Source organism: Phoenix dactylifera, chromosome 1 (genome assembly GCF_009389715.1).
Source record: "Phoenix dactylifera cultivar Barhee BC4 chromosome 1, palm_55x_up_171113_PBpolish2nd_filt_p, whole genome shotgun sequence".
Lineage (NCBI taxonomy): Eukaryota > Viridiplantae > Streptophyta > Magnoliopsida > Arecales > Arecaceae > Phoenix > Phoenix dactylifera.
This window is the reverse complement of record NC_052392.1, coordinates 8,335,644-8,357,758: the sequence shown is the minus strand read 5'-3', so window position 1 is coordinate 8,357,758 and position 22,115 is coordinate 8,335,644. Positions and strand designations below refer to the sequence as shown.

General features: G+C 36.9%; 1 protein-coding gene and 1 long non-coding RNA gene across 7 annotated transcripts; one reads left to right on the top strand and one right to left on the bottom strand.

Annotated features, from left to right (window-relative positions):
• The first annotated feature begins 8,925 nt into the window (after window positions 1-8,925).
• Window positions 8,926-16,712, top strand: LOC103699372 (serine/arginine-rich splicing factor RSZ21A). Of its 6 annotated transcripts, XM_039125548.1 has the most exons (8): window positions 8,942-9,225; window positions 9,334-9,565; window positions 9,663-9,752; window positions 11,657-11,745; window positions 14,062-14,278; window positions 15,618-15,734; window positions 15,849-16,376; window positions 16,453-16,697. In XM_039125548.1, exons 3-7 carry the CDS (start codon window positions 9,664-9,666, stop codon window positions 15,886-15,888), a joined length of 552 nt encoding a protein of 183 aa, XP_038981476.1. In that variant the 5' UTR covers window positions 8,942-9,225; window positions 9,334-9,565; window position 9,663; the 3' UTR covers window positions 15,889-16,376; window positions 16,453-16,697. The 6 variants fall into 6 exon arrangements, with proteins under 6 accessions (XP_038981471.1, XP_038981476.1, XP_038981480.1 ...); XM_039125543.1 differs by lacking the exon at window positions 9,334-9,565 and having other exon boundaries at window positions 8,926-9,068; XM_039125552.1 differs by having other exon boundaries at window positions 8,942-9,752; window positions 15,849-16,006; window positions 16,157-16,376; window positions 16,453-16,712.
• Window positions 16,713-18,969: 2,257 nt separating this feature from the next.
• On the bottom strand, window positions 18,970-21,651 carry LOC120104036. The gene is made up of 2 exons (XR_005506425.1): window positions 21,371-21,651; window positions 18,970-20,087 (listed from the first exon to the last, which is right to left on the bottom strand). It is a non-coding gene; the product is annotated as an uncharacterized LOC120104036 (long non-coding RNA).
• Window positions 21,652-22,115: the final 464 nt, after the last annotated feature.

Below are 22,115 nucleotides of genomic sequence, written 5' to 3'. Positions count from 1 at the left end.
AAAGTTAAATAAGCCCATTTTTTTCCGAATCCAGCTTGGGTTAGATGACACTTAACTAAGACTACAACTTATCTCGATATGCCTATTAAATGAAAGAAGAAAGAAACCTCTTATTTGTCTAGAAATTCACTAAAATCTCAAAATAACCAAAAAAAAATAACATCCTTGTCATGTTATCAAGAAAGCATGTTATTCGCCATTTTAGGAGTGCAATTCTGAAATTTAAAATTTTCTGCCTATTAAGAACTTTCCAAATAGATATAAGTGAAAAAGTTGGCATTGGTTAGAAAGGAAAGATTTATTATTTCTCAACTAATTGGGATTCTTTTTAACTAAAATCAATTAAAAAAGTGAAAATAGATATGAGTGAAAAAAAATCAAAATTGATTAAATAGGAAGGATTTAACATTTCTTAACTAATTAGAATTCTTCTTAATTAAAATCAATTAAAAATCCTCGCCTCCATTTCTCTTCATCGTTGTCAACCAAGCAAGATGAAGATATGGGTTTCGTTGGCATCTAAAGGGACATCGACAAGAAGAAGGTAAAATTTCTCGATCAAATCAATGCGAATTGGATTAAATCAAATTGGCATCCACTTTATTTATCTTTATCTATTTAAAAATTTATTTATTGATGGTTTTTTTAACGTATTCCCTTGCCCATCAAATGAGCCGATCTCCAAAATTGAAAGCAGTGCAGGCTCGATACATGGTGAGAGCAATGGCTTTGTCAAGGTACAATTTTTAGTTTATTATATCTTCTTTTTAGCCTTTCTTCTTTTTCCAATATTTTAAATCTCAGATTTTGAAGCATTTGCTAAATAAATTCGAATGCCAAACTTTACTTTTTTGTTTAATTTTGTTTAAAACTTTTTCTTTTTGATTTCTGATTTGGAGATGGGTGTTTGCACATATTTATTTCCAAGATTGCATTTTCCACCTCATCTTGATCAAAAAAATGATCTTTTTTGCTTGGGGTTGGTTCTTTTGCTTATATTTATTTTCAAGAGTTGAGTTTTTTTGGTTTTCTTCTTGCACAAGAATGAAAAATAATCATTTTGGTTTTAAGGCACGGGTGATGGTTGATTGGGCATTTGCAGTTGAACAAGGGTTGCAAGACATCAACATTTCACCTATTTCTCCCCTCCTCATCCCTTGCTATCCCTTCCTTGAACCAACTGAAATAGTATTTATTGTTACATATAATGCAACCATTTGTTTGCATAATATGTTTGTCAAGAAATATTATCACTTGTCCAATAATTAAGATTTAAAATTTAAAACCTATCTCTTTATGTTTTATTTTCTTTAATATTTCTTTGTATGTATTTTTTTTACCTCCCCTGCACCATAGAGGTATTTTGCTTATTAATTAAAGGACTCTGTCTTTACCTTGTTACAAGGAATATAGGCTTCAAGTAAATGATTTAGATGTTCTATCATTATTTATCTGATTATTTATTAATTTGATTACATGTTGATTAATTTATCATTATCTATCCGACCTAACTCACATAGAATCATTAGTATCATGCACTTCTTCTTTTTGCGTGTGTGTGTGTGTGTGTGTGTGTGTGTGTATGTAGAAGCGGGGGTACCCCATTATATTGCAGGAAAACCATAAAAATTAGCATTACCATTTGCAAGAAGAATAAGATTTGGATCAAAGTTGGATGACCAGAACCAAGGCCTAAAGGGTGCGAAAGCACAGCTTGCTAAAAACTTCTACAAGTTAATTCTCCTTGTGGCTGGTGTCACTTCGAAATCAGCAATATTACTACTCAGAATACTTAATAGGAGTTATCCTAAAAATAACTGCTGCCAAGTTGCCTTCCAAATAGATTCTTTGACAGTGTGGATCCTAGAAGGTTGCTTTCATACCAAGCCATGTCTACAAGGCTGCCATTGGTTACTATTGCTAATGGAATGCAAAAAAATATTCATCTGCTAGTAGTAATGCTTGATACGTTCATGCAAAAAAAGCTAGTTTGAAGTTGTTATTTAGGTGTTTCTGATCCCGTATAGGTACCAAAATCTATCTGGTGCATAATTGATATGAAACTAAATACATGCTCACACGAATCCTCACAATATGACCGATTTGGAATAGTATATTTTTCATAGAATACTTGATCATTTGTTGATTTCCAAATTTGCCAAAGATCATAGAGGAGTTTAGTCTGAGAGTTACCATTTGAGCACTACTTTGAACACTAGTAAGAAACATGCTGGAAAAAAAAGTTGTCATCAACCAAGTCCATTCCATTCCAAACAATGCTGACAAATGGCATGCCCCATTTGTTGGGATTTGATGCTGGTAACAAATTCCTGTTCACTTGCTGAGCCAAATTAGTTTCTATAGTTGTCACCACAATACACAATACCCTAATATATTACATTCCATCCTCCATTTGCATCAATAAAATGATATACAGTAGGAATCTGAATCACTAGTTGGGTAACATATTCCTGCAAATTTGCCTGAGCTACGAGTTTACTCCTATAGTTGTCATCCCAAGATAGAATATTATCATCATCAGCTATCGCTTTGGGTTTTGTAAGGACCATATAAGCAATATATGAAGCCAAGCATTGCCTAACCAAGGTGGCATTCAATCCTACCATTTGCATCAATATAATTATCTATGCTAAGAATCTGGGATATCAGCTCCGCATTAGTGATGAGTATTTAGCTTGGCTAAAGCTATTCAAATAGGTGAACCAGATCTTGAACCACTGAAAATATATTTGTTTTTGAGTATTCTAGCTGGCATCATATCGTAAGACGTAGAACAATTCTCCCAGCCGCCTTCCAGAGTACTGCCTCTTGCCATTTGGAACAACGAGCCCCTAAGTAAGGATGAAAGTGGATCCGATAATATCTGTCCGGATCTATTTACATATCCAAATCTATTCGAGAATATATAGAAATTTAAGTATCCTACTAATATCTGTATTCGTATATATTTTAACTATTCGATTCAAATCGGAATATCCGATTCTATTTGTAATCCTATTCATTTTTATATGGCACTCTAAACTTTAAGAAAAATAAATAACTACATTAATATGTAATTAACTTAATTTATCATCCACTTAATAATATCTATAATTCTGAGATCATAAAGTTTAATTATCCGACTTATATCCATATTTTTGGTATTCGATTTGTATCCGTATCTGATTAAAACAGATATGGATATAAATTTTTGCATCTGGCTGACATCCATATCTATATTTGTATTCGACAAATAAAATAAATATGAATATGGATATGCTAACCAATTGCCGGACGAATTACAGACCGTCCAAGTTTGCCATGCACCATAGAAATGCATGGTTTTACAAGAAGACCATAATAACAATGGTCCATCTGTTACTATCAACTAAAATCTATAATCTTTAGAGATAATGATGAAGAAATAAATATGCAGATACCCTTAAAAATAGCAATAAAATAATTTGAAAAAAAAATGGTTTGTTGAACTTTCAAGCAAATAATAGTCCACTAAATTGCTATAATGGCTAATTATGGTTTCAAACAATCGTCATGCATATACCTAAAATGGCATTCATTAAACCAAAATCATAATTTACTATAATTCAAATATGTGTATATTAAGGAAATCTATGAGGATCCTTGCGAGCACGTATTTAATCCCAAATTTGGTTATATACTAGGAAGACTTTGGGTACTTATACAAGGCTAAGTAATGCAAGTTTTTTTTTTGATTAGCTTTTTTTGCATTCTAGGTCATTACAAATGGTATCAGATCCAACTTGGCTCATGTCCCATGTGGACTAAGGAACAGTATAGTATGAGTTCTTTTAGCCTAACCACGGACCGATCGTGCCGTTTATATGAGAATCCGTGCGGGCGTATGTTTAGTCCTACATCGGTTATTCGCTGGGTAGATCTTGGGTACTTATACAGGATCAAGTAACCGAAATAATACCTTTTGGCTAGTCATTTTGGATGAGGTCCTGGGTTATTATAAATGGTATCAGAGCAAACCCGCCTCATAATCTATATGGACTAGGGGAGGCTGCAGCACAGATCTGTTGGAGCTGACCATGGGCCAATCGTGTTGTTTGTGATTAGATTTGAATTGATTTGGATTCTTAGCCTGACGAGGGCATCAAGGTTTAAATAGGGGAAGTATGTGAAGACCTATGCAGGCGTGTATTTAGTTCCATATCAATTATTTACTGGGTAAATCTTGGGTACTTATACAGGGTCAAGGAACCCAAATAATACCTTCTGGCTAGCCATTTTGGGTGAGGTCTTGGGTTGTTACTGTTTATGATTGAATTTGAAATTTTAGCTTAACAAGAATGCCCAAGGTTTATATGAGGGGAGTATGCGAGGATTCAAGTGGGCGTGTATTAACTCTACATTAATTATGGTCTGAAAAGATCTTGAGTATTTATGCATGGCCGAACAATCCTAGGTTGTTACAAAAACATTCATGCATAATTGTCATGTTATTTGAAGCGTCAAACATGGGCCGTGTAGAGTTTTGCGGGCCAGGCTAAGGTGAGGCCGACGAACAAGGTCTGACAAGATTTATAAGAAAGGCCCAGAGCAAGGCCGCCTGCTAATGCCCTTACTAATCCTATCAGTGGTGTTTGGATTTTAAAACGCGTGGAAACAGCAGTGGCTTAACAAGAGTCTGAAAAACACGTGGAAACGGGAGTGGTTTAACAAGACTTTGGAAAATAATCGGGATAAAGGAATCTCAGATACTCCTCAAACCGTCTCTATTTCATCAATCATGGACTGGACTAAAGTTTCATGTTGAATAAAAAATAATCGGCATATTAGTTGTTCCCGAAAAAAAACCCAATCTATCAAACGAAGATGCATTGTGAATCAATTAGGGGACATTTGGTATGGATGATCATCCCAAGATCAAAAACGATGTGGCTGAAGATAATAAAATCATCGCATTTGGTTGCACCATAGTGATCCTACGTAACAGTAATTCTAAATCATCCCTAGACCCACTGATGGAATATCCGTCTTTGAGGTTAGGAATCCAAGATCATTCTAATATCATATACCTATATATAATTTTATAATATACCATTCACTACACTCCACCATAGTCGATTCTGGCACAAGCTCACTGACTTGTGACATGAGATGTATATTCAGAACTGATTTTTTTTTCTCAGCTCCTTTCTCGTGGTCGCAGAAGAGCTGGAATTAAGGTTCTACAGCCTCTCCTTCAATCAGTTGTCTTCTCAAAAAGGTCCAATTCTTTTCTCCGGCCTGGACGGCATACCTGTTCATCCGCACGAGTGTTCCTGGTTCGGAAGATTAGCCTTTCTTTTGAGCAGTTCTTGGCGTGCCTGTTTAGTCTGAAAGAATTGTCTTCTGATTGTCCCTCTGTTTGCTGTTTCCTGCTCTCCGTGTTGAGTGAAACAAGACCTGAGCGTATAGTCAAGTTGATGTGCTTCTGGTTCACCATTTGTCATTTTTTGATCTTCTTTTCCTCATAAACAAAAGCTGGGTGGTATTTCACCCCCCTTTTCCCTCAGAAAAGTATAATGCAGCAGCTTAGATCTTGAAATAGGAGAGCAACACTTCCCACAACAATTGCGAGATTGCTTTCCATGGATCTTTTCGCATGTGTTTACTTATAAATCATCCAATTTACAGTAAGAAAAGAAAGAAAAAAGAGAGAAAAAAATAAAAAAGAAAAAACTAACCCAGCTTGATGAATCAAACCCATTGTATAAATTGATTGAACGCAATGAATCCAATCTATATAACATCCAGGAGTAGACCACTACGTCCCTTGTGAATTCTTTTCCATCCAGATATTGAGTTTTCCTCATGGAAGAATCAACTGACCAGTAAATTGACTCACATTTCCTGGTTGCTCAACCCATCATTGCACTCCACGTATGGCATGATTTCGAGGAAGCTATGATGCCTGCGGACATCATTCAGGATAACGGTATATTTTGATTTAAATCAATAAGCGCATTCAGGTCTCATGTTAATAGAGTGAGAAATAGCGAGTAGATCAAGACCAACGGCAAACCAAAATTAAAGTAGGTAGTTTGTCACAAAACTCCATAAATCGGTGATCATAAGAATAGACTTGCAGGTTAAAATATTTAGGATCTCCTCTAGACCGAACATGGACAGGAAGGATCAGTGTTCCAAGATACAGCATGGGGCTTATCCAGTTGCAACCGTCGCACTAATCATGAATGGTTCTGTATTGGAAAACCAGACCTCTCCAGTTTAGGGCCTATATTCATTAGTAACCATGAATAGCTTTGGAATCGAACGATCTGAATCTCATAAGGAGAAAAGGCAAAAAAAAAAAACAAAAGCTATAATTTTGCTGGCCGTACTGGCCCAATCTATGAATCTAATAAAATTTTCAGCCTAATCATACGCTTAAAAGCTGTCCAAGTAGTATTAGCTTTAGAACGAAAATACGATCTGAATTACCAGACCAAAAAGCTCATGGAATAATCAGTGGATGAATCTAATGACATGAGATACAAGACAAAAAGATATTTAAAAGTGGCAATTGATGTGAATAGGAAGATTTTAAATATTATCCCACATGTCTAATATAATACATACACACGCGCGCATGCATATAATAAAATTAAGGCTTTATTTGTGTTGAGCTCGCCATTCGCCACATGAACACTCATATTAATAACATTATCAATATAGCTCTTTATTTTAGATAATAAATAGAACTCTTGTTTAATACAATTCAAAAATATAATATAATTAATATATTAGAAGCTTATTAGCTTATTAAACTGTTATAGAAAATATAACTTGGATCATGATCTTATTATTTTATTATAATATATTATTTTATAGTATTGAAATATATACTAATAGAATTTTGTATAGTGATAGTATATCATAATATTAATATCAAAAATTTATTTTGAAAAATAATAAGACTCTTATATTTATTATATATTATTCTATTTCTACTATCTATTGTATTATATATATTCTATATTATATTTCAAAGTATAGTTGGAAAAAAGGAGAAAAATTGTACCTAAGGTATTGCGTAGGTTATATGCTAGTATATATCTAAAATGGAGGCTCATTATTTTTAGAGCTCTTTATGTGCCATGTGGATGTTAGTATTAATAATGCTACTACCGATATGCTTGACCATCATTAAAATTTATTACTTAATGTATAATAAATATTAATGACGGTGGTTTTAATATACTCGGTCATTATTTAAAGCTTATTTCTTATTTTAGAATAGAAATTTTATTATTGAAATCTTACATTTATTATAGTCTATTAAAATATTATATCGCAATTTAAGAAGAGTTGGAAAAAGAAAGAAAAACTGTACCTCATGCATCGGGTGAGACCATATTAATGATGAGAGTTTTGTATGGAGGTTTTTATACATAGTTTTCTGTGTGCCACGTGAACATTGATATTAATGACAAAAAAATCAACTTGTCCATTATTAAGCCTTTTATCTATTATAATTTGTTATACTATTATATTATATTTCAGGGACAACTTTAAAAAAAAAAAGGCAAAACCATACTTCTTGCATTGTGCATGGCCAGCATTCAGATATGGAAAATTTTTTCAGGGAAGCTTTAATATAGGTAGAGTTCTGCATTGCATGTGCATATAAATATTAATGATACCGATATTAATAATGCTAGTATTAATGATAAATTTGAAAAAATGAAGAAAATAACCCCATATCCAATGAGATATCTGCTACTGAATGAGGAATGCTAACGACACTCCAGAAATGATATGAGAATTCATCAAATTAGACGTATAGAAGACACCAGTGGTTATACATTTTTTTGCTTAATAATCAGATCTTCTGATTTGAATCTTCGACTATTTATTTTTAAATATTGGGATCTAAATAACTATAGGATGCGTTAGGTTCGAGACTACAATTAAAATCGGTGGGGATTTAAATATGAATTAAAATGGCCATATTCTTCGATGTGTTTGGTTTGTGATTGGAATCGTGATCAAAATATTTTAAAATAAATTTTAGATAATCAATTAAACATAGAAGTATTTTTGGAAAATCAATTTTTTCAGTAAACATAATGGAATAGGATTTGAATATTGAGGAGGGGAGAGCTAGAGATTGGATTTTGGGAGGATTGGGTGGGAGTCACTCATTCTTATTTCCATTCCAAAGTTTTACTCGCTCCAACCAAACATAACCGTTATAGAGATAAAATATAAACTCTAGATATTTCTCCAACAAACTATAACTTAGGGATGCAAATAAGCCGAGCAACTCACAAACTACTAGCAATTGACTTAGATCCAAGCTTGACTCGACTCGAATGTTACTGAGCTGGAGTAGTATTAATATTCAACCCGAAAGCTTGCAAGCCTAGTCGAATATATATATTTTTAATAATATTATTTTTATTTAAAATATATTATTAATTTAATACTTTAAAATATATTACATTATATTTACTTTAACCATAATTTTTTAATTATAACCAAGGATCGAATTCGAGCTCTAGTATGGCTCGGTTGATATTTGAGTCGAGCCGATTTAATCTCAAGTTTTTTTTTTGTGATCCAATCGAGTTTGAACTTGGATATTAAAGTTTAAACGCTCTTGAGTCGAGTTTTGAGCATAAGTATTTGGATTCAAGTCGAGCTCGAGTGTCTAGCTATTGCACCTTTACTGTAACCTAATTTTCTTTAATCTTACGTGGCGGTCTATTTGATGGCTTCGGCCGCCAACATAGAAGCCCCTAATTTCTCACCTGAATTACATGAGAGACGTGAAAGCCACCGGGTTAGGCCCACTTCTACGAAATCTGTACACAATCTGATTGCAGGCTGCGGTCAAGAGCATGGGTCCAAACCGGCTCGACTCCGGGTTTTCTCGACTCGTCCCGACCTTTAAAGGTGACCCGGGGTCGTTTCTTGGTCGGAGAGGCGACGCCAGCCAGAGTAGTGCTTCTTTCGGTAAGAGCAGAGCTTGTCGCCCTCGGCAGGATTTGGAGCGACCCCAAGAACTCCCGATCTCAGTCTCCTCCTCGCGAGTAAGCAACCATCTCTTCCCTATCCTCTCTCTATCTCTTCTCTCGATCTCAGCCTCTTCTCCTCGGCTTCGGGGTCCGGGCGATATGTCCTCGTGTCGAACCCTAGAATAATCTCGATCGATCCCTTCAGAAAACCTTCCCGGCACGCAGGAGGCAGGTATTCGTGCGATCTCAGTGTGCTTTTCGGATTTGTTAAATTTTAGCTATTTCTTCTGCAATTTCTTGATATTATTTCTGACGATCTTTTTAATTTTTTTTGTTAAAGAGAAACATACACCATGGATTGATCAATAGATATTATTATTTACACTTTAGACTTTTGTGAAAAAGGAACTTAGCGTTCTGGGTATTTCGTTGCAATCTAATACAAATTCTTGATCGGATTGGATTCAGCGATCTGCTGCTTCTTCCCTAAATCTTTACAGTCTTACCTATCTTTTCTTTTGGGTATCTTGGATGAAACTTGGTGTCTAATTTTTGGCAACTGTTGAATCTGGGTAATCGATCCTTTTTCCCTATATCCTGTTTCAAGAGTTAGGGGATGTGGCTGTTTATATATTATTTTGACTGATGCTAGTGGATATCCTTTCCCAGAATGGCTCGTGTTTATGTTGGCAATTTGGATCCGCGAGCTACTGCCCGGGAACTTGAAGACGAGTTTCGGGTGTTTGGGGTTTTACGAAGGTAATATGCTTATGGTCAAGATGGATATATATATATATATATATATATATATATATATATATATATATATATATATATATATATATATATATATATATATATATATATATATATATATATATATATATATAGGGCAGAATTAAACAGGGCTGTTATATTTTCCAGTGTTTGTAGTTTTTTGCTTGGAGGTTTACATTCCTTTTATTTGTTTAGATGCTAATTTTATATCTTATCTAACATGAGCATTAGCTGATGATCACCCTTTTTGAGCTCACATGTGCTTAAAGTTGTTTAATTACTGGATCTGTTTCATTTATGATCTATCTATATGTATCAACTTGAAATGCTTTCGTTTCTTGAATTGTGTTTTAGTAGTTGTGTTATGTGATGCCCCATAACCTTGAGCTAACATGAGGAGGGCCGGACATCCAGGGGAAGGAGGGGGATGTAGGGGTACAGAATTCCAGTTTATGTTCTGTAACCTGCACCTGCCTCTAAGTCATGCCCGCTTCATGGATTTGCTAAGAGCGTTGGTTGAAGCAATGCCCTTCAATGTCCAAGGCTTGGTGAAACCCGTTAAAAAATAAACTCCAGTGAAAAATAAACAAATCCCAAAAAAGAAAATATAAAATTCCATCAAGGAAAAAGAGAAGGAAACAAGGGAAGACCGGAGATGGATTGACCTCCGATCCATCAAGTAATGACCTGGTTGTGGATTATGTTCCAGGGTGCTGGAAGAAAGTTTCAGATTGGGCTCATGCAATTTGTCCATGGCAATGTTTCAATTGGGAACTACTAGATGCATGCTTAAGTTTAGATATACTTAGGTCCCTTTGAAATTTTTGAATCATGCGATGGTCTCTTGATCAAATAGTCCACTGTCCTTAGGTCTTGTAACAAAAATAGAACTCCTTTTGTCTCCTTAATTTTCACTTTATAGGGTAAACATCTCATGGAAAATTGCAGCAATCCTGCATTTCTCACTACATACACTTATTCATTATCACTTGTGGAAGAATGGCGACAATATTTCGTCATCCTCCTTTTGTTTGCATAATCTTCAACCTTGCTTCTAGCTCTATGATGATATTGTTTTCGTAAGCCTATGAATCATTTATCAGCGATGTTGGATAAATGGTATACACCATGCCACTTTATTCAATAGGACTGATTGGTTGTTTGTTTGTAAAGATTAACATTTTTATAAGAAAAACATATGATAATGGATAATGATGGATCTATACCAACAAGAGGGTTATGGATTTTAGCACACATGTTATGTTTACATCATATTGATCTATGACTCTTTAATACATAGTCTCCTTGGAGAACTGTAAGAGATATTTAACAGCAAGGACAATGCTGATTGGCAGATACATGATAAGGTATCTTTGGCGGTAGAGCATGCATGTATGGAAAGGCTAAATTTCCTTGTACTATTTACACTGCTTGTACATACAGAGGAAAAACTTCGCTTCTTTTTGTCCCTGACAAGTTGAGTTTTCTTCTTCCTCTTTCTTTTTTCTTTTAGAGAAAAGACTTATAATGATAAAACATATTCTGTCTTAGCTATTTATCTGATACAAGATATCCTGTATCAATGAAAGATGCTCCATTAACATATTGAACAGGATCCTATATTTTTATATGTGAGACAATCCCAAAAAAATATTTACTGTACACGTTTAACTGAAACATTTGTCAAAGGGAAGAATGTACCTAGAGAAATAAACAGTCTCTAAAAAGATACTTGGTTGAGACATTACTTGCTTCACATGATCTTCGTAGCATTCCACGTTCAGTAGAATGCCCTTCCTGTAACCTAGTAAGAGCACATTATATGCACATGGTATTCGACCCCTTAGAATCTATATTGTTTAAATAACTTTTATTTTTTGATGCAGTGTGTGGGTTGCCAGGAAACCACCAGGTTTTGCTTTCATTGATTTTGATGACCGCAGGGATGCTCAGGATGCAATTCGTGAATTGGATGGTATGTTGATAAATCATGTTTTTATTGACACGTATTTGAAACTTGTGCAAGGTCTTTAATTTTGATGAATTTGTTCATTGTTTTAGAAGCTTACCTAATTATATCCTTCTGAAATATTTATCTGGACAGGCTGTTTTTGATAAGTCATCGACCTTCATTCTTGTTAGCTATAGGCTAATAAAACATACATATTTGGTGGATGAATCAAATATATCTTGAATGGTTAGCATGGACTGACTTTTTGAAATTAGAAACACTGGACCACCAAAGCAGTCCAGTAAAATGGAACCAGGCAAACCTAATTCCAGAGTAGCAGAGGTAAAACGGATTACATAGCCACTCAAGTCCTGGATTGGTTCCAGGGAACCCTCTCCCCCAACCAAATATATCAAGAATACCACTCCAACGCTTGTCCAACACTGTGCTTCTACAAGAATTAAAGCACAACCTCACTTTTTCCCTCCTGTGTGTGCTTTATATGCACACAGATCATTATAAATTTTTCTGTTATTTTATTGTTATTCAGTATAGCCAACAATCGTATATCAACGTAGTGTGGTAATTTTGTAACTGTTATACTCTCCCCTTGCTATAACTCCATTCGCAATGGTTAGTATTTTGATACTAATTTGTCTTCAAACTTACAAGCTATAGAAGCAGTTTACACTGTTGAAATTCTTGGATTGTATTTCAAATTTACTCTTTTGCCGGTAGAATCCTCTTGTATGGTTAGTTTTTGAAGCATAAGCTTGAAACAGTCAATCATGAATCTTTGTTACTTAGTCATGTGTTTATTTCTCCTCGTGACTATGAATTTTTGCTTGTTCGACATTATAAAATGCACTACTATTCTGAATTTTAAAACCTGTATAACTCCCTGACTAAATGGGCATCACAATATCTAGCACTCCTTTTCATTTTTTCTCATTTTATCCCCATTCTATCAGTCCTGCTGCGTCTTAAAGGTCAACTTTTCTTCCCTGTTTCCACTGGCCTCATTTTTAAGTGCCACAATTGTTGCATGTGCTGATGTGATGCTAGTGATGCCTGGAGGCCCTTATTTGTAAGGTCATTACCCTATTGTGGTCTCAGCAGTCTGGGGTCCTAGAAGGGGCAGACTGGGGATAGGCCTAAATTTTGGCCTTTTCTTCACAAAATAGCTGTTTCAAGATTTGAACCCATGTTATTGCACTTGTCAGCTCAAGCTGTTTACCAACACACCAAGCAGTGCCCCTATTGTGTTACCCTCAGATCTTTTTAACCTAACTGGGTTGATATTTTTTATGTTGTATTATATGATTTTTTTAGCCTGAAGTGTCTGTTCTTCTGTTTCCTTTGTTCTTCAAGCATTCCATGCACCTTCTCCTTTTTCTCTTTGTTGCAAAAGGTAATGATAATTCAGAAAAGCTCTTAACTGTTTTCTTTGGTTGATTGCTGAATGCATTAAATAGGTAGTTGACCATTAAAGTTCATCATATTTCCTCTACAAGACATTCAGGTTATAAATGTGAAAGCATCCACTCTTAGTTTCCTGTTTAGTCTTTGAAATATTCGATTGGTCGTACTTATGAATAAAGAAATCAGAGCCTATGTGATTTTGGTTTTAGATGTTTTGGATGTTGATTGCGCATCCTTTCTTGCCCAATCTTTTCTGCTTGTAGTAGTTCACGTTTTCAGTCTGCCAAGCCTCTTGTTCCATGCCTGCCAGAACATTTTGGTTGTAGCAATTTTTTATCTAGTTGATTGTTGCTTGTTAGAAGCATTCTGCTGCTCAAGGTTTGTAGATGGTAAGGGGGAAGGAGGTACGCCCACCAACCATATTGAAGGGGGTTACAGCCATTGGCTTAGTGGGACCATTAAGGGTCAACTAAGATAAGTGGAAATAGTTTTGTTCACATGTATGTATAATCCAATAACTTTTCTGTTTGTGGTGGGCAGCAGTGTAAAATGTACACACTTTTGCAATGATGTCCCAAAGGAATAAGTCAGAGCCTGTGATATTGGATACAACATAGGAAGTTCTACATGCAAATGCCTAATACAAAGTTTTAAAGGTTCTGATATAATATATGCATTTTTAGTCAGTTAGCTTGAATTGATATATTATAATATTTATGAGCATGTGAATTGTATTTATATGTTTCTGCAATGTTAAGCTTTGATTCATTTCAATTGTGACAAATATCTTGCCAACTTTGCTTTATGTAGCAATAACCTTATGCTACTTCTGACTGAAGTTTATTTGATATTGTTAGAGCATTTTATGCAAACATCATCTTATGCTTAAAATTCATACTCTGGCTCCTTCTGTAATAGGTAAGAATGGATGGAGAGTTGAGCTGTCCCATAACTCAAGTGGTGGCAGCCGTGGGCGTGACCGTTATGGAGGTTCTGATATGAAGTGTTATGAGTGTGGCGAGCCTGGTCACTTTGCTCGTGAATGCCGTTTGCGAATTGGTTCTGGAGGGTTGGGCAGTGGAAGGCGTCGTAGCCGAAGTCCCAGATATCGTAGGAGCCCAAGCTATGGTAGAAGGTAAGAAAGAACAAAACCAGTGTCAGACATTTAACTGCCATTTGGAACAACAATTCAAATCACTATGCACCTATATTCATTATTTAGTAGTCTAATGTCTATAATTGCAAGATCAGTAACTTTTGTTGTTCATGTGATGAGGGGCAATAGGGTTCATGCTTGGTGCCAATTGTTATCAGCTGACAGAATTTCTGACAACTTTCCACATGCGACACACCTGTGTGTGGTAAATGTAAATCACATGCTAATATTCTATGCATCATACAAGCTGGAATTGCATCGGTTATTTCAATTGAAAAGATTTGGAATAGAAGATGCGGAAAAGGTGTTACAAGCATGTAGAAGCCATTTGCCTTGTCCCTTTGTTAACTGGGACTGTTCTTTTAGATTGTTCTTAAGTATTTTCTTGCTACTTAGGTGAATTTTTTTCCAACAGAATTCTGCTTCTGATTTTGAAAAATTATAAGAAACTCCCAAATCATGAATGGATATTTTTTAAATGAAATATTTGTATAGAAATATATATCCAGCAGTTCACTAGGTAGCGCATGTATGAAGTTTTCTTATTTTTCAGTCTCATCACTCTATATTCTCCAATGTCATCGGCATTCTCTCTCTTCTGTCACAAATCCTGACCTTGTTACATTAAATCATGTTACCATCTCTTTCTGGTGGGAGGGACTCATGATGTAAGCTTTTTGCTCAGTGGAACAATTCATAAAGAATGCTTAAAAGTATTTTACAACATATTCTATGATTGAAAAGTGCTCCTTAACTTGTATATTGGTAGGTTTACCAGAGATCGGAGTTAGCTATTGACGAGTTTGAAACTCTCTTATTTGCATGTTATCCTCAACTAACAGTTGTATTGAACTGTTCAATCTGATGGAGGGGATTAATTTATTTATATTTAGGATGAGGGGAAGTAAAGTAGTATGTTTATATTTGAAGAGACTTCAATATTGCAGACTTCAAGTAAAAACAGCCGTAGGCGCTTCAATCTTACTTCTAAAGGTTTCTTGCTGTATATATGCTATCCTGGACTCATAATTGGAATAATATTTTTGAGTTCGCCTACCAGATGTTAGGTAAAAACATATGCTGTGGTTTTTCTTTATATACCACTTTATGCACCGAGTTTTTTTGTTATGGGTGTAAATTTACCAGAATTTAATGGCAAGATACGTTTCTTCATTAGAGGATCAACCTATATTTATTCATTCAGTGTACTAAGTATGGGATAGCATATGTAATTCAAATATAACTATTCTCGCGGACATCACTTGGCAGATGGTCAGTATGATGTATTTAATGCTAATAACTAATTGGCCTTGAGCAGGAGCTACAGTCCTCATGACCGCTCTCCAAGGCGTCGCAGTGTGTCACCTCGTGGGCGCAGCTACAGCAAGTCGCCACCGCCTCGCCATGTTCGTGATGAGTCACCCTATGCTAATGGGTAAGCTTAAATTCTGTTGTTGCCTGCTTACTGTTGATTTATGAGAGACAATTGTTGGTATCGCTTATTTCGTGTGCCATGTGAAGTGACTTATGACTAGTGATTGTTGTGCAGAACTTCTGCTGCCAGATACAGGCGCCGCAGTAGGAGCTGAGAACTAATTCTAAGTTTAGATACTTCATCTGTTTCGACAATAGCTCCTTGGGCTTTGTTGGCTGTGAACTGTGTTCTATTTGAGCAACACTCAACGACGACTGCTTGAATTTGGATAAGTTACTTTTAACTTTAATTACCTTTCGATATATCTCTCCAATCATATGCCAAATAGTTTTGGTTTTGTAGTGTTAAGGAATAGGGACATTTATAATGGGTATGTGCAATGCAACTGAGATCCATATCTTCTTTTCTTTTGTGTTGAGGAGGTGTGGTCCTGCTTAACGACTCGCCTGACTTCGGCACCCATTGCTTTTGTGGTTCTACTCCCACGTGGTTTTGTTCTTCGCTTGCTCTGACCTGCTACCTTCGAACAAATTGCGATATCTTCCTTGCTTCTTGCTAGGTGCTTCTCCGTGCTTGATACTCTTCGGCTGTGATGCTGCTTCTGTCAAAACTTGTAACGACCCTCTCCTCCCTGATATAAAGGTTTGAGGAGTTACTAAACCACTATGTTTTCTTAAAAAAAGTAGGCAGTTCAGATTCTTACTTCCTAGACCTACAGGTCTGCTGGGTTGTTGCTCGCAATTTCGAAGGTGAGATAACCTAAAACTGCATCCTGTCTCGGAGGGTCAATCTGGCTTCTTCCTCTTTGGCTGCAAAATGTAGTTGAACATTTGGGAAGGGAAGGCCATACCTGGTTACTGGGTTGTATTGTCTTGTGTTTTCGTTTTTGAGTCATTAATCATCAATAGCCAAGAAGGATTTTTTCAGTTAACAAAAATAGCTGCCACCTTTGATGCACTTTTAGATGGTGATTTTGTTTGCATTCGAATTCAACATCACTCTGCTTTGTCTGCTTGAACCTCCAATTATACGTCCTACTTGTTAACCACTCGAACTAATGCACTGATGGAGCTTTGGGTGCTTCAATAGTCTATAGTTCATGGTGATTGAAACATCTAAATTAGAGGGGCATTACATAAATTTTACTTTGTTATGAAGTTATATGGGAGTCTATGCATGCTTTCAACCAACTTCAACATGCAAAACTAAATTACCTGATTTTGTGCATGCTTGGGTGGGTGCTTTTAATGCTTCGTGGAATAAATTTCTCTTCTGTTTGTGGTTATGGGTTTTTTTTTTTTGTTTTTTGTTTGGTAACAAGGAACTGAGAGCTATATTAGCAGAAGAAAACTAGTACAGGATAACACGGTACCATCAGTTGTAATATACCTACATCCCCAACAGCACAGTTAGAACAAAATTGCTGAGACCAGAAATAGCATTGATCATATCCCGAACCAAAATAAGTGGAGAAACCCAGGCTAGTGAAAATCCCAAGAGAACAATTGTAGGTCCAATAGCATCAGAATAGCACATGCCGATGGTAAGCACGGGTGAGTTGAAGAAGATAGGCGCCATAAAAAAGAGCTGGGTTATCCTATGACGGAGTCTCCACGGCAGATAAAACGGCACCCAAACGGACATCAACATACCGCTGGGCCCTGCAACATCATTGACCGCTGCCAAAAGCTAAGAAAGGGAAGATGTCTACTGCATTGAAAGCTCCAGGAGACCCAGCCTGTGAGACCAACAACAGTAGGCCAGAGCCTGCTGATGGCAAGCACATTTGAATCGAAAATGATAAGGCGCCATAATAGAAATCTGCGAGGCAAATGACTTGAAAACTGCACCGCAGCAACTACCGCGGTGGCCGTTGCCTCTGATAGCCTTATGCATAGAGTAAACTAAAGATAACCAGCAACAAGAACCAGAAGGACATAAAAGGGAGCTGTTAACAGCATATAGAGTAAACTAATAAATATACTATCCATGAAAAATCACTCAAAGAAATCCAGCAACTATGCATGGCGATCATAGATAACTCCATAAGCATCTGCAGCACAAATGAAGGCCCAGCTCCTGAGGCAAACTGGCATTAGCTGTAGTACTGAAAGATCCTTGGAGTGCTTGAGAGGCCAACCAATCTGCAGCCTGATTGGCCTCTCGATGCACATGAGATACCAGGGCAAGCCTGAGTAGCCACCCTCCAAGCAATGACATCCATCAGCAACAGCATATTACCATCCCTCGCTGACCTGACCATGGCTTAGAAATTCAGTGAATAGCTATTGAAGAATCACCCTCAACCCAAACTTGTTGTGCTTGAAGAGAAAAGATGGCCTCCCTAATAATGCTCATCCAGGCCTTGGTCTCATTGGATTGCGTGAAGGCGTGCTACACATGAATATCTTGCAAGCAAGATTTTTGATTCACTCTCGTGCCAACCAACTCAGCGATGGCACTGAAGAGGGTGATAAAACCCTTCCACCAGCCTGGAGAAGCTCACCCTCATGATCTCTAAGGACAAAAGCTGCTGCTGCTGCTGCATGATCAACCATTGTACCATCAAAATTCAGCTGTAATACTTCAAGGGAAGGGGGGTTGCCAAGAAACCGGAATGGAGGTATCTTGCCTCTGTTTAGAGATAAAACAACAACCCAATTCCTTGAATGAGCATAAAGGGACTGAAAAACCTGACATTGAAACACATTAGCAAGCATAAAAGACATCTTCCTAACCAATTAGTCCGGAGTACATGATATGTGCTGAAAAGTCCTTTCATTCCGAGTCTTCCAAATAAGCCAAGCCATACCTTTCTCTACCATGGCGTTGGCAAGAAATTCCGCCGGAGCTGGCAGAGAAGATGGGCAAAAAGACTGCCCACACATTGGCCAGCTTCATCCAGCAATCCATTGCAAAGTAACATAATATAATCAAATGATCACAGTCCTCTATATTCTAAGTGTTAGATATAATTTTAGGGATCATGTAACAACCTGCATCACTCATAATATTTTTCTTTATCAGCGTGATTCTGTGTCAATCTATATTAGTTTTCTTTGTTAGCATGATCTTGTTAGAGTGATTTTAGGGATCACATGACAATCTGTATCACCTATAATATTTTTTATTATTAGTGAGATCTTATATCGGCCTATATTATTTTTTATGTATGAAGTCTGTACACGAATATATATAACTCTTGAGATGTACCGAATATGGAGCAGCAGAAAAATAAATCACTTTTCGCTCTTTCTTTTTTTTCTTCTTTTGTCTTCCTCTTCTCCAAATATTTAAACACTGAGGACATAGATCACAACCCTGAACATCACGAGGCAAGTGCAACACTTGATTATAAGGCAATTTGCGCCAATAAAGGTGCCATCACAAGATTTTCACCCTCATGGGTACCTCCACAAGCTAAATCCATCCACATTTATTTGCTGAGTCTATAGCATGGGACTGAGGCAATACACAATACATATCTTTAACCGATACATGAACAACCCTATTCCTTCCCAAACACAGCTGATCAGACCACCGCACATAAGAAATAGGAATGCTTTCAATATGGGTCCTCTTCTCGGCAGAAAATAGGCCCCTTAATTCTTGTGAGCAGCAACAGCCATCATCAGATATAAGCTTATCCACATCCATATTTAAATAAGTTGGCCAAGGTCAAGCACTTAAAGGTCTAGGTTGGATCCAAGAGGCATGCAAAATATTAATAGAAGAACCATTTCTAATATACCAGACAAACTGATATTGAACCATAGGGCCGACTTTAGCAATGGACGGCCATATAGTAGAACAACCTTTCGGCTGTGCTTACTTGGGCCCATAAGGACTTCGAGTGAACAATCAAACGAGCAGCAAGTTTACACAGCAAGGATTGCCTCCTAATATGTAAGGGCTGCAAGCCTCAGCCTCCAGCATCTTTAGGCAAGCACACATGAGACCAAGAAATTAGATGGAGCCCTTGTTGATCATTTGCATGTCCACCCAAAAACACTCGAAAATCCCGATCCAATTTTTTTTTCAAAATTGACAAAGGCACTGGAATACATGACATACAATACAATGGAATAGATGCCAACATGGATTGGAGCAAGGTTGCTCTACCAGCTGCTAATGATAGAGCCTTCCATTTCCAACTCGCAATCCATGCCTGCACCTTATCCATTAGAAAATTAACATCAGAAACTGCTGGTTTCATACCTGAGAGAAGTATTCCCAAGTATTTACAAGTGCCTGCTCTCTCCTGTTTTTGAATGGTCTTTATCTGGCCCTTCTAGGTGCTTGGTGTAGATGGGCTGAACACAATATATGATTTAGCAAGATTGATAGGTTAACCTGAGAGAGAGTGAGAGAGAAAGCAATAAGTCTCAATTAGAACATTTAACCATATAGCATCCTGTATCATGGCGAGAGCCACTAGAAGACAATCATCAGCAAAAAAGATGCGTAAAATAGCACAGTCTGAATGTCTGATCTTCGGGTCGATACATGCGAAGCATATGATTTTGAGCTACCATATGCAATAATATAGAAAGTATTTCAGAACATAAGATAGATAGATAAGGTGACAATGGACAACCCTTCCATAATCCACACCCCGGCTGAAGCCAACACTGCAAACTAGGGATTACATACGCAGGCCATTTACCTATTCAATAAACTTAGGATGAAAGCCAAATGCATGTAACACTCTAAGAAGATGGACCCGGTCATATGTTTTCTCCATATCAAGTTTTAAGAGTAATTAAGCTTCTGGTAGAAGGATCTTTAAGAAGGGAGTACATGATTTCTAAAAGGATATTTTCAGCAATGTTTCGGCCCAGCACAAAACCACCTTGCTCTTCAGACACTAAAGAAGGAAGGATGACCATCAACCTATTGACCATGATTTTAGCAACCAGTTTATAAATTGTATTACATAGACTAATAGGTATATGATCATTTAACTACTGGGGATTATGTTTCTTGGGCAGCAAGGTTATGAAAGCCCGTTTTCAAGCTATAGGCATCCGTGAATATCTAAAGAAATATTTGACAGCCTGAATAACATTTTTATTAATGATCTGCCAAAATTCTGTGAAGAAGAAGAGGGCTTGAAATCCATCAGGTCCCAGAGCTTTATCAGGGTGGATACTTTGAATGGCCTCCTCCACCTCTTACTCTGTAAATACTTGAATTAATATCTCAGATGAAAGAACGTAGTATTGGCATCACCATCTTTTAGCCATGTAACTTAGGATTTTTGTCTTCTGAAAGGAGCGCAAGAGTGTCAAGAGACGCAAATGGTCCGAGTTAATCAGAGATCCCTATTGAGCTTCTTGTACCTGAAGATCATATAACTCCTTGTTAATAATCTCACCCCACCTGAATATGAAACCAACATTGGTCCTGTTCCACCTTCTAAGAGCCCTCCTGGTATTAGATAATAACAAAGAAAGCCTAACCTCCGGAGAATGATTACCATTACAAGTCCAAGCATGATGGACAACCTCATTAATCCCTCGGCACGAGAGCCAAAATTTCTCAAACCACAAGGAAGATGGACCTCTATGTCTAGCATGCACAGCAAATAATAACAAGGGACAATGATCTGATGCAAAGCGGGTTAAATGGCTTACCATGGAATTCGGAAACATATCCAACCATGCATCCAATGCGAATGCCTGATCCAACCTCTCCCAAACCCTGGCCAAGCCTTGCTGGTTATTGCACCAAGTATATTGGGGACCTTGGAAACATAGATCAAAAAGACCAGTATGTTGAAGAATGCCCTGAACTCTCTAATGTCCCTATCCAATCAAAAAGGTCTACCCCACTTTTTATCTTCTGCATTCAAAATGCAATTGAAATCGCCAATCACCACAAGAGGTATGCCAAGAGATTACAAAGTGATCTCTCTTTTTTTATTTTTTTTATTTTAAGTACAACGACGCCTCACACATGATGGGTATGAGTACAACCAACAAAATCAGAAAAAAAAAATAATGAGCTGCATAGAAGGCAACTTAGTCAACAACACTGTTTGCCTTCCAGTAAACATAGGACACCGATCTCCTTTTGGATGCCACAAGTGCTAACATAAAGAACTTCCAAAATCCAAGGCGATGAATCATGTTGTGAAATAAGACCAAACACTACAGATCCTTGCGCCATGCCACAACAATCCCTCCAAACAGCGCTAACGCTGGGACCATTTAAACATCCCAAACGGACCCCATCACTCTATGGGTTCAAGGCAAAGACTCCTCCAAGAGTCTTGGTATCATTTACAAAGAAAGTCTTCACCGGCCCTCTACATTCAAAGTCTTTTTTGATGAAGACCCCTCTACATTCAAAGTCAAAGCCTTCATTTAGATTGACAAG

Excerpts from the sequence above, each read along its gene's own strand:
- LOC103699372 (XM_039125552.1), top strand. The coding sequence starts at position 9,664 with ATGGCTCGTGTTTATGTTGGCAATTTGGATCCGCGAGCTACTGCCCGG. Across the intron at positions 9,753-11,656 it reads GTGTTTGGGGTTTTACGAAG|TGTGTGGGTTGCCAGGAAAC; the intron begins GTAATATGCTTA and ends TTTTTGATGCAG. Across the intron at positions 11,746-14,061 it reads TGCAATTCGTGAATTGGATG|GTAAGAATGGATGGAGAGTT; the intron begins GTATGTTGATAA and ends CTTCTGTAATAG.